This window comes from Numida meleagris, chromosome 1 (genome assembly GCF_002078875.1).
Source record: "Numida meleagris isolate 19003 breed g44 Domestic line chromosome 1, NumMel1.0, whole genome shotgun sequence".
NCBI lineage: Eukaryota > Metazoa > Chordata > Aves > Galliformes > Numididae > Numida > Numida meleagris.
Window position 1 is genome coordinate 94,188,182 of NC_034409.1, and position 17,632 is coordinate 94,205,813.

A 17,632-nucleotide genomic window follows, 5' to 3' on the forward strand; every position below is an offset into this window, starting at 1 on the left:
TGCATTTGGACTTAGTACTTTTCATAGCCTAAACTCATGAGTGGATGATTTCAGTATGGGTCTGTAAGCTCATTTATTTGAATTTTGTTAAGAAATAACACTTTTAATGTGGTTATAAAGGCTTGGACAGTGAAGAAAGTAATTGCTAAGAAAAAACATGTTGGGAATCTTGCTTTTTTAGTATTAAGAGCGTTTTGAGACCTTTAGAGAAGGTTGTGTAATGCATGGCACTGTTTTGCAGTGTGTGTAAAGTGTATAGGATAACCATTTGAATGTATATTTGATATATTCAGCTTGTCATTAGAAGAGAAAACTAAATAAATACTGTGTCTTTATTTTTGCACATGCAAGTATTATAGATTATCTTTTACCCAGTTTAAACCCAGTCATCTCTAATAGTCTCCTAATCATGTTGACATTTTCTTTCTGTGCTATCAATTTATTTCTGAGACTCAACTTCTGGTTAGAGGTTCTTAGTAGCTAAGCATTTTTACAGAAGTTGGTCTCTACTGAGGTGAATAATACAAGGTCAAAGCTTCAGTAGCTAGGCTTTAACCCAGTCCTTCATGCCTTTCTTAATCAGTTAGCAGGTGACTTTCTGGAGAATTACAAGTACAAAAATGGAAGGTTTTTTTTTTTTTTTGCATCGTTGCTAGTACTATACTGCCAATTTAAAGACTACTACAGCAGATAAAGTGGTCCTCTTTTAAACAGGAGAAAAGGTGCTTTTTTTTTACTCAAAATTATTCATGTTTTTAGTTTTCTGTTTTGAAACTTATCTTTCCTCTATACTGTAGGGTTTCTGTGTACTTAATAGAAAATGTCAATTTTGACTTCAAAATGCCAACAAGCACTTAGTGTTTACCTATAGTAGCTTCATTTAAGCATAAGTCAAGAGAGGTGCTAGCAGGTCTTCTCACCACATCACAGAGAGAAGAGCATATGGTTGAGTGGCATTCAGTCTTTGCTAATAGCTTTGCGCTCTCCATGAAACGCTTTTCATTTGCTCTTAATGATAGGTGAAATATTTTAGACCTTTTTATTTTGCTTCTAAATCTTATGTGCCATTTTTCATTTTATATTTCTTTTTCATTATATTATATTTTAAAGTTCATGAATTATTTGCTCTTTTGATCATAATGTTTTCTGATGGTGATGTGCTATGTTAGTATTTAAGCAGTTGATGCGAATAAGGATGTTCTAGTTTTTCTCCAGTGTTTTCTTCCAAACGACCTTGAAAATTAACTGTTTATTATGGTCCTTATGAAGTCCCAAATAGTGTTGAATCAATCCTATGTAACTTGACTATTCTTAATTGCTTCTGTATGTGAAGTCCTGTAGCTATTACAGTGTAGTATTCCTAATGCAGATATACCAGTTTATAAATACTTCTGATTAATTACATTACAGAACAAATTAAAAGTAAAATTTTAAAGCGCAGTGGGCTGACAATTCTTTTGAAATAGATCTTTTAGCACTGCTTAGCTTTTGCTTTTAATCAAAACACTGAGGGAGAGTTTACTGTTATTTAAAGTACTAATTTAAAATAAAGACAGATTAATTGTCATAAAACTGCCTTTTAAACTGATGCATGTGCTGTAATGCCTGCTAATTAGGCATATAATGGTATATTAAAGAATAGAAAGAATGAGATTAGTGCTTGCCCTGTAGAGAAGGGACAACTGATATCCGTTAATGAATTTAAACCCCTAACCATGCATTTAATTCTCAGCTTTTGCACAGGGTACCAGAGAGCAGCTGTGAGCCTCAAGGCCTAGTGGGTCTGACTAATTAGTCCCACTGAAGGCTTTCAGCCTATTCAAGAGGGCTTAATTTAGGTTCTGGGGGTTTGTTTCTAATACCTGTTTACATAAAGCTGAGAAGTCCATATACTGGTTGCCTTTTAGAGTTCAGAAAATATGTCATGTGTACATTTGTACGTACATGGCCTTGAAAACCTTTTTGGGGAGGGAGGAAAAGAGAGCATGCCTAAAACATCAAGTAGTCCTTTGTAAGGATGAAAATGGACAAAATCAGTCTTTGAATCCACCTCTTGAACTGTGGTTGATAGCCTGCCTTTGCTATAACACAGATGTATGCGAACAGCAGTGTAAGTTTCTTGTGAGATTATTAACGTTTTGGGTTGACGGTAAAGATTTTGGCCTACTTCTGCCTCTAGAGAGATTGAGCAAGTTCCTCATGGTGTAGTCATGGGAGGAAGGAAGGAGATGGTACTAGGTTTAATTGTCACCTCCAAACCCTTCTTGTAATAATTAGAGAGTAACATGCAGTCTTAGGGAACTGCCAGCTTTACTGCATGATCAGACGCATTGCTGTTGTCCTGAGTAGTAGAAGGTGAGATACTTGCACCTGATTAAATATATGCTATGTGGATATAGGTAGCTTTTCTCTCAGCATTTCTACATCCTTGTAAAATTCTAAACTTGTAAGAAGTTTAATTTGTTGGTAGGAAAACAAATAGTATCAATCAGTCTTACAGAGAAAAATAGCTTTCTTTTGCTAAAGCAACTTAGTGTTGCAGCAGATTGTGCGAATCTAGCTGCCCAATTTTAGTGGATTTTTTGCTGCTTTTTCTGCTTGCCTACCATTACATTGTGAAAGAAGCATTGTGCAGAGAAGTAATCTATAATTTTTAGATCAACTGATAAAGTTCGATGACATTTTTTGGCACACCCTCTTCTACAGTTTATTAATTCCTGACATAATCTATTTTTCTTTACTGCTTGAATTGCTCTGTCACATACCGGCTTCTGATAGAAGTAGTAACAACAACGATTTCTTTCCCTTACTTTCAAAGAGTTATTCTCCTTAATCATTTTGAGGCTTCTTCGTAATTTGTATTCATATGCCATATGAGCCTCTTCTTACTGGTCTGTAGTTGTATAATGCAGTACAAAGTTGTATAACTCTGTTGTCTCATTGTTTTCATTTGTTGTTGTCTTTTATGTTCAATGTTCTCGTGCCTTTCTTGAGCAGCTCTTCTGAACCCTTTGGGATTTTTCTCTGCCCTCACTTGCTTCTTACATTCATCTCTTCTACTTTCCACTCAAAGCCCCATGGTTATGTACACCTGGCTTCAACTTAACTGCTAAGAAGACTCCCATCACCCACCCAAAACTCCTAGAAAAAGGACTAGCTAGCGTGGCAGAGCTCGGCAAATGCAAAAGGCTTAAACCCTTTACCCCAGAGGTTCAAATCCTCTCCCTAGCTTCCTCGATATGACATGACATAACCTAACAAACAACCTAATTATATCCTTATCCTATGTACTCCCAATCCTAATCGCCGTGGCCTTCCTAACACTTGTGAAACGAAAAATTCTCAGCTACATACAGGCCCGAAAGGGCCCAAGTATCGTGGGCCCTTTTGGTCTACTCCAACCTATTGCAGACGGAGTAAAACTGTTTATCAAAGAGCGCATCCGCCCATCTACATCCTCCCCCTTCCTCTTCACCATAACCCCCATTCTGGCCCTACTTCTAGCCCTCACTATCTGAATCCCCCTCCCACTGCCATTCCCCCTCGCTGACCTCAACCTAGGACTTCTATTCCTCCTAGCCATGTCAAGCCTGACCGTCTATTCACTCCTCTGATCAGGATGAGCTTCAAACTCAAAATACGCCTTAATCGGAGCATTACGAGCTGTTGCTCAAACAATTTCATACTAAGTCACCCTAGCCATCATCCTCCTAGCCACAATCATACTTAGTGGCAACTACACCCTAAACACCCTAGCCATCACCCAAGAACCCATCTACCTCATCTTCTCCTCATGGTCCCTTGCAGTAATATGATACATCTCTACCCTCGCCGAGACCAATCGCGCCCCATTTGATCTAACAGAAGGGGAATCCGAACTCGTCTGAGGGTTTAATTTTGAATATGCTGTGGGGCCATTTGCCCTATTTTTCCTAGTGCCTCTTTTTTCATTCCTTTTGCCATTTTGACATCTAAATGTTGATCAGTTTCTCCTTCGCCACTCTAAACTCTTCAAACAAACCTTTAATAATAGTAATTCACAGGCAAGTTGTTATGCTAGCTTTTAAGAGCAATTTAAAATGTCCAGATAGAATTGCACTCCTGACTTCTTGCTTTTGATCAAAAAACTATTTTTTCTAACTTTTTCTCATACTGTTAAAATGTTCTTCACTCTTTAAATTTCATCCTCAACAACCATGGCCTGCCATCCTTCTTTAATCTTTTTTTCATTACACTATAAGCTTCAGTAGGCATAGTCAACAGCATTTTTTATTTATCTGTAAATTTCTCCCATTTAAGCTTACCATGGAAGCTATAAGGAATACCTTCATTAATGTTCTGGTTATGTCAGGATTTGCCTTTAAGGTTGAAAATTGTCTGAGGTGGGCTGCATGCCTCTAGGGATTTGTTACTAATCCTTTAAAAGGACATTTCAAATATTTTGTTTTCTAAAAGTATAAATTACTCCAGACAGTTATGCTTAAAATTGTGGTTCGATACTTTTTTTTGAAGAAGTTAATAACTCACTGAATACTGGTGCTGTTTAAACATCTTCCTTGAGTCTGCCTATCAAATAGGACATCTCAAAAGCTCTGTTTTAGATGTTTAAATACCTGTCAGGCTGTTGAACACTTAGACTATTAGCTACAGATTTTTCCTGAACAGCGAATTCTTCAGATAGTCTGTTAATGTTTCCTTTCACCATCTCTTTTACTGGTGACAACTTTTTAGAGTATGTCTATCATTTTTTGCTCCTGTTAATTCTGTATAGAGAGATTAAATATAATTTTCATGCTTGAAACTGAAGTTAGTGTCTACAGTTAGTGCTTTGAAAATTAGATTTGTTTTGAAACAGTTGCCTTTGAGTTTTTTCTTCATTCACAGAGTCTGTTGTTTTTTGAGATAGCAATGCTTTTTCTGTGTGTTTATGCCTACTTGCACTGTTTATCTATCTGTATCTGTGTATATATGGTAGAATCTTATCAAGAGGGTACGTGGCTATGTTGGGAAAGCTGGAGGGAGTATTCAGCAATCTTCCTGAAGCTGTAATGTTAAAGTGATGGTTCTTTGCACTGTTCTCCTGTCTACCTGTATTGGGAAACTTTACTGGGTATAGATCAAACTGTGGCTGGGGCAGTGCCTTTTGTAGCATGTAATATGGCCAGCCCTTGCCTTCCTTCTTTTCTATGTCTAACAGTTAGCTCATTGGCTGAAATACTTAGCTGTAAGATAACATAGAAGTTCCATTGAGCTCCTTGTTTGTGCTTTCTGCTGTATAAAAAGACCATGTTTTTCTACCACGATCACTTTAACATAGCTGTTACTTACAGTGAGCCAGTTTTTCATCTGTACGCATCTTTGTATTATTGGATAATTAAGAAATTTGACTGTGTGCACTGGTTAAAGTATATGGAGCTGGGCAATTTCCTGTGTAGCTCTGTTTTTGGTTATGATCTTTCCAGAGAATTTTGCCTGTAACCTGATTCAAAGGTCAAAGTATGAGAACTTCAGATGACTGAAAGTTTATGAAAGAGTAAGAGCTTTTGTAAGAGTAAGTAAGCAAGCCTGAATTTTTCAAGGCCCTGTTTTTGGAAACTTTGCAGTGGCCACTGAATGATACTCGGGTCTTCAGTATGGTAGTTTGCAAGCCGTAGTGCCATTTTTCCACTGTGACCAGAACTAAAATCCAGTTGGGATTGTATAGGAGTGGCAGCAATGATGGTGAAAATTTGTAATGATTTTTCACTGTATGTTCATCGACTGTACTCTGGAATGGGAATTCAGAAATAGATGTTAATGGTAGCATTAGCTCTTCATCCCTCAGAGAAGAAACAATTATTGAGTGGTAGTTTTCTGGGCCTGTACTACTGTACGTTTAAGAAAGTCCTGGGCCGTTGTTTTCTATGCAATGCAGTTCATCAACAGTAGGATGTAATGTGAGAATTATGAAGTTATGGTTTATATGAAGGACTAGAAGCAGTTGTAGAAGAAGAGATCACTATTCTTCAATTTAAATTCGAAACCAATGAAATCTTTAAAAAGCCAGTGAAGCAACTGGTTTGAGTAATGTGAAATTCAGACATCTTATAGTTGAAGAGAAAAGGTTACACAGTTGCTCTGAAAAAGATGGTTTTGACACCATTGATATGTGGAAGTTTATTTTTAGTGGAAGGTAATGTTTGCTGTTTTGACAGAGCTTTGTTTTTGTGGAAGATAGCAGTAGAAGGAGATTTTTAAATCACTGAGCTGTGATGTGCTGTTGATTACTATGCCAAGAAACTCTTGGCTTTCTCAGACAAATAGTGTGAGATATATTTTGTAGAGTATGTGACTGAACCACATCTATATGGGAAAGGTAGAATATACCCAAGGTGTATTTTGAAAATACTGTATTAGTACTAGTTTATTGCTCCAGACAGAATCATCTCTCACTGAGTCACTGAGACTTTGTTGTCCAGCCCTGCATTCCAGTTCCCTTACCTGTGTTCTTACCAGTTCAGCAGATGTTTCATTCTAAACCTGTGGGATCAGAGGTCATTTTTTTTCTTCTTACAAGAGAACAAATGTATTGTTTTCCACTGAGGGCATGCTGTCTTTCATGATTGACACTTAGCTTTATGTTTGAATAAAATAAGTTGGGGAAAGTAGATGTGGATAGAGTTTTTAAATATGTGGCTATTTGATTTGGTGTATATTATTCATTTTCCATAAGCATAAAATACTTTGGAACTGATCTGCACATTTTATGTATTTTAAACTCATTTTTAAGTAGTTTTTTATTTGAATTTAAATTTCCATTTTTCCTTATGCAACTAAAACATGGTAGTAGCATGTTATTGCAGGAGCGACTCATAAATGCTTGGCATTTTTGTAATTGTTCAAAAGTAATGTTTTACAGCAAGTCAGATTGACTTAATTGGAGTGACATAAATTTGTCTCAATCTATATGTTTAACACATTAAAATAATAGCTATAAAGTAGCTAAGTTACCTCACTTCTATTATGATTCTTTTTATTCTGTTGTTAATCTCCCCTAAATTATTAGCATTAACTAACTAATTAGAGTATTAGCTTCAAATTTATTCCTGAGCCGACATACTCTCGTACAAATACCTAACATTTGAATTCCTGAGGGTAGTTCTGGTATTTCATTCACCCTTGCAGATAAAACACATCCATAATTGTGTTTAAAAGCAGGAGTTTGGTGAGGTATTTTGAATTCCTATGTTTCTCCATTTATTCTTGTTTTTAAAATAAATTTAATGTCAATTATATGAGATTGGTACAGGCATAAGCTTAGGACTGCTGTTGATGGTTATAATACTACACTTCTGTTATCTCCGAGTTGAAGCATGTTGCCTGATACAGCTCAGAAGAGAAAACACAGGGCTTTATTGAGGCTTGCTGTTGCTTTGAATTTTGTGTAATCCTGAGGAAATTAGGATCCTTTCTCCCTTTCCTCTGCATCTCTTAAACATTTGATAATACAGCTCAGTAAGATCAGATAGTCTCACCTTGGATCTGAAATTGGAAATATTGTCAAATGTGGAAGGTGTAAGTCCAAAACAGTGTGTGGACAATCCCTCTGAAATACATAGGTCACTCTGAAAGTAATGCCTCCTATTTATTTCCACGGAAACAACAAGAGTTGCAAGCAGCACAACAATACTATTTGATAAAATTCTTAGCTACAGACCACTTGTTTTCAGCAGTCACCACCATTAGCTGTGCATTTTTGTGAACAATAAACCAAATCCTGCATGCTGTCCTGTAAAAGTCTGCGCAAGCTGAGGTGGCCCCCTGTCACCACTGCTGAAACACACCACCTACTGCCTCACTGTGCTCGCATCTACTTTTTGGTCGCCAGAAACATTCAGTAAGCGTCAGTGAATGTTGATGGGTGGTGGTTTTTCCACATGGAGGGATTCAGTGATGCACCTTTGCTTCATCTGCACTTCCATATCAGACACCATTTTGTCAGACCGCCTCTGCTGCCATCTGTCACATGGCAGCAAAATGTAATGGAATATTGGTGGGAAGGTTCAACCTCTACCGCCAAACCACCAACATCCACCTCTGATGTCGTGGGCCAACATAAGAACATGGGAGGCATTACTTTCAGAGCAGCCCTAGTACTTTCTTTTAGTTACTGCTGTGTAGTTTTTAATACTTTGCAGTGCTAATAGCCTGTAAATCTGTGTCATCTCAGTTTTAGGGTTCTTAAATGCCGTTGTGGTTAGCCCTCCTTAGCTGATGAATTCAGGACCAAAATTGCAGCTCGTGCCATTATCTCTGCCAGTAGCTCTCAGATTGCCAATACATATTTCTATCCAAATAGGGGCCATTTTAAACAACCTGAAATGTGTCATCCATGTGAAATTCTTCCGTTCTGGCTGAACTGGAGTTTCTAATTCCACTGTAGAATTGCTTATTGCTAGTAGATCTCTTACTCCTCTAGCCATTCACTTTTTTCTTTTCTCGTCATTTTCAGTTCCTTTTTACTTTTGAACAGCAGAAGTCACCTGACTCTCCTAAGAGACTCTCCAGTCTAATTTAAGTTCTGCATCAAAAGCTTTTCTGTCTATATAATTGCAAATCCTAGGCATTTATACTTTTAGCAGTTCGCTTGGTTCCTTCACTGCAGCTAAGAACTCTCCTTTCATTTTGTTGACTTGTCATTGTTTTTCTCCAGTTCTGTTTTCCTGTTCCAAATTATAAATTAGTGATTCACAAGCCATGAGATGCTTCTACTGTATGGAATATAACAATGGAAGACAAGGATTGAAGATGGACAGGAGGAGAGTCTGATGGTCTCTTCTTTGGTATTAATCTTACTCAATAGAAAAGAAAGCACTGGCAGTAATATTGCTTGCGTGACTCATGCCAGTCTTTGTCACCGCACCTTCTCACTTCCTATGGTTGATTTTCCCTTTCAGATATGTCAGTGAAGCTGCCAGCAGATACGAGCTCTTGAACCCACTTTTGTAAGGAAGTGAGATATTAGGGAAGAAATGCACAGCAAGGTTTGCTCTGAGCTGTCTTGTACTTTCCTGTGAAGTCCCAGGTCCTCCGTTTCACTGGTGATCAGTTCCAACATCACAGCTTAGAATTATCCAATTACCATCAAATTCCATCCCTTCAAAATATGCTGCCAATGTCTGATTCCCTAGTGGTCCTGCAATTACTTCAGTACACCTGATATACATGGTCTTTTCCTAATCCTCTGTTTCCATTGCCTCTTCTTCTTCCTAAGCCATCCCTTTATACTCTTGACTGCAATTCCAGGGTCATAGCTCTAGCAATATTGCAGTCTTCTCTGTGTTCTCTGTACCTGCCTGACTTCATTGCTTTACTCATCCTGCAGTTTATTATGAATCACCTCCAGCAGTTGGTCATTTTCAGACTTTCACATCCCAAGCTCCAAAGATGACCTTGCCTTCAGATCCATCTCTGTCTGTTGTGCTCTTCTTCTGTGCATTATTCCAGTGCCAGAAGTCTCTTCCAGCATAACTGCAACCATTTCAAAGGAAGAATGTCTGATGAAGTAAGCTTCATTAGCTTTGTATTTGTTTGTGAAATATAGTGTGGTTGCTCACTGTGTCACAGTTAATTTGCAATGTTAATAAAAATACTCCTGTAATTTTATTAATCTTTAAGGGAGAGTACTATTCCCAAGTAACCAGTTAGATGTGGGATAATTTAATTTTCATTGAATGAGGGTTGGTTTCAAAAGTCAGCGCTCTAGATACTGCTATCTCAGACTCCAGTATCCACAAAAGTCAGATGGGATAAATATCTTTCTGGAGAGCAGGACTGAGGGAAGGAAATAAAACTTAACACTTACACTGGGAACATCACCTACTGCCTGAGGTTTTATGCAAATGTCTCTTGTAATATCGCAGCTCAGTATAAATGTTGTTACTTAAAATTTATATTCTAGCTACATTTAATGAATAACCACGTAATGACTTATTTATGCTAACTGCTGGGTAAACCAGTAGCATGTGTTTATGTGATGAAAGTTCTCTATACAGCTGTGCCTCTTGAAAACAGTTTCAAATTCAGTTTCTCCAAAAGCAATTTTAAAGAGTCATATTTAATTTTGGATTAAGAAACTAAAGCATGGTTCTTAGAGTTATCGTTTCCAGTTTCTTTTTAAAAATGAGAGCTAGGCTGATTTAGCATTTCCTGGGAAATATAACTTCCTTGATTAAAGCAAAATTCGTATTAGTATATGTGCAATACAGTATCTGCCAATATTTGTTTCATTCTACCAGACAGAATATTTGGATAGCTCTGAGATGCCATCATCATTTCAAAAGACTTTCTGACTAAAAGCTTATAGCATCTCTTGACCTAATCATTTATGTCCTGAGTTATTGCAGAATAAAGAACAGAAACAAAGCATTTGAAACAACATAATATGTTGCTTTTGTTTTTCTCCCTTGATTGTTTAGCTTATTGCTTTAATAATTTAGCTATCTCCTATGCAGTTCTCTAATTTAAGGGCTGCTCTGTCAGTAATGCCTCATACTTTATTATGTTGACATGCGATGTTAGAGGCAGATGGTGGTGATGTGGCAGTAGAGGTTGCACCTCCCCACCTATATTCTGTTACATTTTGTTGCTGTGTGACAGGTGATAGCAGAGGGGCATAGCAGCTGTGAAGCAGTGGATCACCTCTGCTGGTCAGGCTTGTATGAGCACAGCATGCAGGCTCTTCATTGCTGGCAAAAATGCATATCTAATGGTGATGACTGTGTTGACAAATAGTATTTTGTAGCTGAGAATTTTCTTTATCAGGTAGTATTATTGTTCTCTTTGTATCTGTTGTAGTTTCCATGGAAATAAACAGGAGGCACTACTTTTGGAGCAACCTATATACAAAAGTATCACGTAAATTTTATGTCTAAAGCTGTGCATATGTTACATCTTCTTGCTGTACAAGAGCTGGACACTAGATCAGTCTGGATCTGAGGCATTTTTTGGTACTGCTCCCATGCAATCTCTTGCCTGGGGAAAGAGACAGAGCTTAAAACTCTAGGCTCTTTGCGGTTATTCTAGGTTTTTTTCCAACTGTAAATGTGCAGTAAATTACAGGCTTCTGACATCTCCTGATAGTGTCATAGACAAGACAGAAATGTAATATATAATTCATAGTGTGTTAGCAACATAATACACTTTAAGGTTATCTTTCAAAGCAGAAAAATGTTTTGTGAGTGCTTGCAACTAAGTTTAAAAGCCACTGCCCACAAAATGTCTTTTAAGGTTTTATAAACTCTTCATATTTAAAGTGCATCTTTTTTTTTTAACTTAGAAATACATCCTAGTAACGGAAACAATGATGGAAGATTTACTTATCATTTCATTTTAGGAGCAGAGACTCCAATGTCAACTAAAGGACAAAAACAAAAGGATTCCTTGGCATAGAGGTGTAAGCTGGAAAATGAGAACAAACAAACAAAAACAAGAAAACACTGACAGCAAACTCTTTTTGGGGAACATCACAATAATTTCATAGTGGGGGTGATAGTGCCCAGTGCTTTTCTTGTTCTTCTGTTTTCAATTGTGTACTAAGAAAAAGAAGAGAAGATGTTTTTCTTCACGGGGAATGAATTGGGGAATTTCAACTTCTGCTGATCTGAACTGAAAACCTTGCTTGTCACTTTTTATAGTATCTCAGATATTGGAGAGATCTGGACCTGTTCCCAACTCAATATTTGGAAGCATTAAACACGCCTTAAAATGCATTTCAATAAACTTATATACCTGGGTGGGCATTGATCTACTGATGCAACAATGCTGTTACGTTCCAGCCATTCATTTTTCTCTTTAGGATACAAATATCAGCTCATTTGCAGCAGTGTAACACCTCACTCTGCAATCTTTTGTTCATAAAGGTGGCATCATTTTAAAGCATATTTGGAAATGTGCACAGACACAACTGTGCAAAGTTACAGCAGGATTTAGGTATGAAGCATAACTTGCATTTTTTTCCCCAAACTAGAAGTTCACTACTCAGTTGTTAAGGATCAACAGCTGTTGTAAATAAAACTCTTCATAACTGTGCAAAGAGCTACTTTGTGAGTTCAGAGTGATGCAACTCTATTCTCATATTGGAGTGTTTCAGAAATACCAGTTCAATGCAGTTTTGGCTCTTGTGCTTTGTGCCAAAGTAGAATTCAAAAGTGAAATTTCTTCGCTTTGCTGAATATTTTGGGAAAATCTGAAGATATAGGCACGCTTCCTTAATTATTCCATGCCTTTGGTTATGGGTAGAAGATTGCAACATCTGTAAAGGAAATTCCAAAATACTTGCTTTTTGAAATGCAGTATTGCAAGCTGCCAAGTTTGGGAAAACAGATGTTCTATTTAGACTGGACTAGGGTGGTATATAAAGAGTAAAAATATTCTAAAAATAGGAGAGACAAATGGAGTTCTTCAGTCATAGAAGTAAGAGAGAAAGCAAGTGAACATCTCAGTGGGCTTTTTGTCCTCTTTTTCTTTCCTTGAGATTGATCTGCTGTCTGTGAGAACAAGTAAACTCGATAGGTTAGATTTCCTAAAATCATTAAGGTTGGAAGGGACTACTAAGATGATCTAGTCCAACCATCAGCCCATCACCACCATGCCCGCTAACCATGTCCCTAAGTATCATATCCACTCATTTCTTGAACACATCCAGGGATGGTTACTCCACAGCTCCCTGGGCAAACTGTTCCAATGCTTCACCACTTTTTTTTCTGAGAAGAAAAAAAACCTGAACCTCTCCTGGTGCAATTTAAAGCTGTTGCTTCTCGCCATATTACTTACTACCTGGGTAGTAAGTAAATGAGGCTGACCCCCACCTCACTGCAACCTCCATTCAGGTAGTTGCAAAGAGCGATAAAGGTCTCTGTGGCTTGTTGTGTGTCTGTGTAGAAAAGCCTCTTCAAGAAAAATACTTTGATTCTTCTTTAGTTAGTTCTCTTCTGTGACATGGTATCTCAGTGCTTTGTAGTTTGCTCTTGAAACAACATTTTAAGTCCCTCTGCTTCTTAACCATTTATGGTTTGACAATGTCTATGTCAGAATTTATGTATGAGTTATATGCGCTGCCTGTGGGTATATTTAACCTGAGAAGCAGAGAGAGATTTCTGATTGCTTGAGCAACTACAGAACATCTTCCCAATCAGTATAAACAAAACCACAGAAAAATTCCAATTTCTGAGAAGTTTCTGAAAGAGATTAAGTTACGTGGAATGGAAGTGCAGGTAAATTGGGTTTACTGATAACCTTATGAAGCATAATTATTTGCAAGAACTAGCTAGCATTAATTTTAAAGCTGTAGCTTTGTTTATTAGTGTTTAATTAATATATTTTGTAACTCAGATTTTATGTTGTGATATAAAGCAGTTCAGTAAAAGAATGGAATGGAGATCAAGTGTTCTTAAGGTCAGCATTAAGTGTTGTAGCTGTGAAATGGGACGTGAATGGGGCCTTCCTCTTTCCTCCCTCACAGGGGACCAGCAGCACATTTGTTCTCCCAGTCAGCAGCTTTCCTATTCAAATACGTATTCCCTGCTATTTTTCAATGCTTTGTATATTGTACCAATAAGAAGTTTTAAGGCAAGGAGAAACACAGTTCTTGCCTTTGCAAATTTAGCATTCGTCTAATGCTAGCCTTCTTTGAACCTTCATGCCTATGTATTTCAGTGTTTGAATTCTTGTAAAATAGTTGTGGCACAGACTAAGAAACTGGAAACGTGATTTCATATAAATGTTCTTTTAAGTAGCATCATGAAATAATTAGTGTAGTATAGCATACTTTAATTGGTGGCATCCTGTTGACTTTTTATGAAAGACTTGAATAAGAAGGAAAGCAGAGAGCACAAGTTGGGTAGTTCCTATGGCACAGTGCTGTCATCTTTTAGGGCAGGGAAGAAGCAGCTCTGTTGTATATTTAATGGCAGATCCATTGTGTAATAGGTCTTCTGTTTTGATTATTACTTTTTTAAAAACTAAATATCCCTTTGGGATGGGTTTTTTACAGGAAAATTACAGGATTAGTGCCCACTGCATGACTGGTAATTGAAGCTGCTACCCCTCTGTAAAGCATAAATGCAGCTTAAATAGGCTAAATGGAAATAAAGTAATTTTGTTTTAAATAAGAACATATAGATATGTGGAAAGATTATAACTTGGTTGTAGCAGTTGCCACTAAATCTGTGGTTGATGCTTGCTATGTGCCAGTCAATTACTCATACAAATTTTTGCCCCTTTATGCTTCAACCAAGTCTTTTAATTTTCTCTAGAGGATTACTTTATAAAAATGACAATTTAAAATAAATAAAAAGGGACTGTTTCTGTCATTTTAACTCATCTAATACTATCTACCACAGAAATATCAAAAATGTATGATCATTCCTGGAGTTTCCTGAGAACCTGACCTTATATTAGCACTGTTTCCCACTCATGAGTCCCAAGTCCAATTTTCAAGCAAGTTTAGAGGTCAGTCTTTAAGTCTTCCTTCTATACAGTACTTTCAGTTAGCGTACGGTGACTTGAATGTTAGCATAGAAGTATACATACAGTATATGAAAATGGTATTTCATTTGTTTGCAGTCTGGGCCTGGCTGACAGAAACAATACAAGGCTTGTACTGTGTTGCCTGCTGGTTGGCTATCTGTACAAACACAAACCTATGATATGTATTATCACGTACGCAGACTTTGGCTTTTGAAACCATTCTTAACTATCTTTAAGCATTTTACTACACTTTGGTTTTGACTTTCTAATCCTCTTTTTCTGCCTCCTTCCTTGTAAGGTACATAAGAAGTAAAAATATAATCAAAATGAAGTTTTTATCCCCGTCTCGGCCATATGACAGTTACCATATGTTTTGTTACCATATGACAGTTGAAGTTTATGAGGGGTTCTTCGCAAAAGCTGTATGAAAGGAGACACAAACACACAGTTTGCAATGAATGAGATGTGCTTTCTGGGAAACCAGAATTATATTACAGATGTTTGGCTATTGCAGGAGATCGATGCTGGTTGGTACAGTTTTATTTGCTTGTACTAACAGCTCTCATTGAGTTTGGCCTGTGCCCTCACTGTTAGAAGGTGCAGCTCAGGATCTGTTCGTTTCTTTACAGTTCTGTGAAGCCAGCTAATATATTCAGGAGTCTCCTGGCTTCTGTTCTATCTGCCCATCTACCTTTCTCACATACTTGTTGTGGGTGATAGTATTTGTACAATATTTAGGTTTGCTTAAAGCAGCATTTTGCAATATTTCAAATATCTGAACAGAAATCATAAAGTTAAATGAGTGATAAGGTACCTTATTTAAGAACACTAAATACTATACTAATTGTAAGAGAACTAAAGAGTAGCTTTTATTGCTACTTGAGTTATTTCATACTTAATGATAGTAATGTTCATATAAATCTCTCGTTTTGCTGCGTAGAGAGGAATGTAGGCATACTTTAGAGTAGTCAAGCCATAGTAACCGTCGATTTTGGGATGGTGTGGTTGGTTCCAGCATTAATGTAACGTTTTATTTGCATTGCTTATCTTTGGGCAAAATTAAGGTGAAATAAACTTTTATATAAAATTGTGTATTTCACAATTTTTGCCACTTATATTTTACATATATAATACAAACACACAGTGGTGTCAGTGGCAATGGGTCACCTCCACTGGTCATTTTTATGCGTGCAGCACACAGGCTCTTGTTCATTGCTAGTGAAAATGCTTAGCTAATGGTGGTGACTCTGAGAAAATGTTTTGTAGCTGATAATTTGCTCTATTAACTAGTATTATTGTGCTCTTTCTATCTGTTTTAGTTTCAGTGGAAATAAATAGGAGGCATTACTTTCAGAGCAACCTATAGATATATACATCTTTATATACTATATAATATTTATGCTATATATTATATAGAAAACAGATCTCTCTCTGAGACTTTCCTGTCCTTGTCTTCTCCCCTTTCAAAACTAATTTGAGTTCTTCTGACCTGAAGTGAATAGATCTCTTACGTTTTTCTGGTTCTTCATAGCTTTTCAAACGCACACTATTAATGCTAATGAAGAATTTTGGCATCTAAAATTTTAATAAACAGGAATTACTTAAGAGACTAATTTTGACCCTTGTGAAGTTGTACATAAAGAAAGAGAGAAATAAGGAGGAAAATAGTAATTTGAAATAGAAGCAATAATTTAAACCCACAGAAGTTTAGATAGCCGCCTGTACCTAATTTTGAGTTCTTGGACACCCAGCTTGTTGTAGTATTTTTGTGCAGCATTTATCTATCCAGGGTATCATAGTACTTCTGTGCTACTGTGAGCTCACAGTCTGAATTTGTTTGAGTTTTAATGCCTTTCTAGAAGAGTACCTAATTTGCTGTAAATTTTCTTTTATCCCTAATACTTTTGTCGCATGTTGCCTTGGAATTGCAATTTGGATAATGGCTAATCAAGACAGTTAAAACATAAAATATAAGAAGTAGCTCTAGTTTTCCCTGACATAACTGTAAGATGTACCTGGATGTTCCATGAGTTTCTACATCTGTGGTACTGCTTAAGAAGTCACTGAAAAGAACCGATAGTACAAGCAGAATAAAGTGACTGGAGGTATTAGGCTTACCCCACAGACATTGTATGAACTGACAGACTTTACGGAAGGTTGAATGAGATTGGTCATGACTTTGTGTAATAAATTAGAGTAGTTTTGCAGATGTCCTGATGACTTCAGAGTATCTGTAGAATTTTCATAATTGCATTTATTCATATGCTTATATGTATAAATTTGCATCAATTTCTGTATTGTTATATTCACATATATGATTTAGGAACATGGCAGGTTTAGTTCCTTAATATAAGTCACCTTTTGGAAAAACATTTCTAGTTTATTCACTTAGGAAGAGAACCTTGCATGCAATAAAATAAAATAAGGAACCTCCTTTTCTACTTCAAAAAGATGTTAGTGGCTGTTCTTACTAAATCCTAAACTGGAGGATATTTCTTATGCAGTTATATTGCAAAACACTTGTGACAGCCTGGCAAAAATCTGAAAAGAAATCTGCACATTTTTATGTTGCAGGCTCCCGTCTTCGGCAAGAAGATTTCCCACCTCGGATTGTTGAACACCCGTCTGATTTAATTGTTTCAAAAGGAGAACCAGCAACTTTAAACTGCAAAGCTGAAGGAAGGCCAACACCAACCATTGAGTGGTATAAAGGTGGGGAAAGAGTGGAAACTGACAAGGATGATCCTCGCTCTCATCGAATGCTGCTGCCCAGCGGATCTTTATTTTTTTTACGCATTGTTCATGGACGCAAGAGTAGGCCAGATGAAGGGGTCTATGTCTGCGTGGCAAGGAATTACCTTGGGGAAGCTGTAAGTCACAATGCATCGCTGGAGGTGGCAAGTAAGTACAATTCTTTTTTTCACTTTTCAGTAACAGTCCCTTGTTGTAATGTTAGTTGAAGATTTGGAAAAAAAAAAAGTAGATGTGGTCTACCTCTGAGTCATTGGCTTAGCTAAATGTACAGTTCATTTTTTTCATGATACGCGTATTAATATGGAGTTAAGAAAATAGTCATGTCACTATAAATTTGGATATTTGTGTGTTCTGAAATATGTATTTTGTG

General features: G+C 36.9%; 1 protein-coding gene across 8 annotated transcripts in view; it reads left to right on the top strand.

The window, feature by feature from the left end:
- Positions 1 to 17,632, top strand: part of ROBO1 (roundabout guidance receptor 1) — a 715,672-nt gene that overhangs the window by 429,777 nt on the left and 268,263 nt on the right. For all 8 annotated transcript variants that reach the window (XM_021403057.1, XM_021403047.1, XM_021403097.1 and 5 more), the window contains one exon: positions 17,083 to 17,409. In XM_021403057.1, the coding sequence (XP_021258732.1) occupies positions 17,083 to 17,409 (327 nt within the window). The remainder of the gene's footprint in view (positions 1 to 17,082; positions 17,410 to 17,632) is intronic.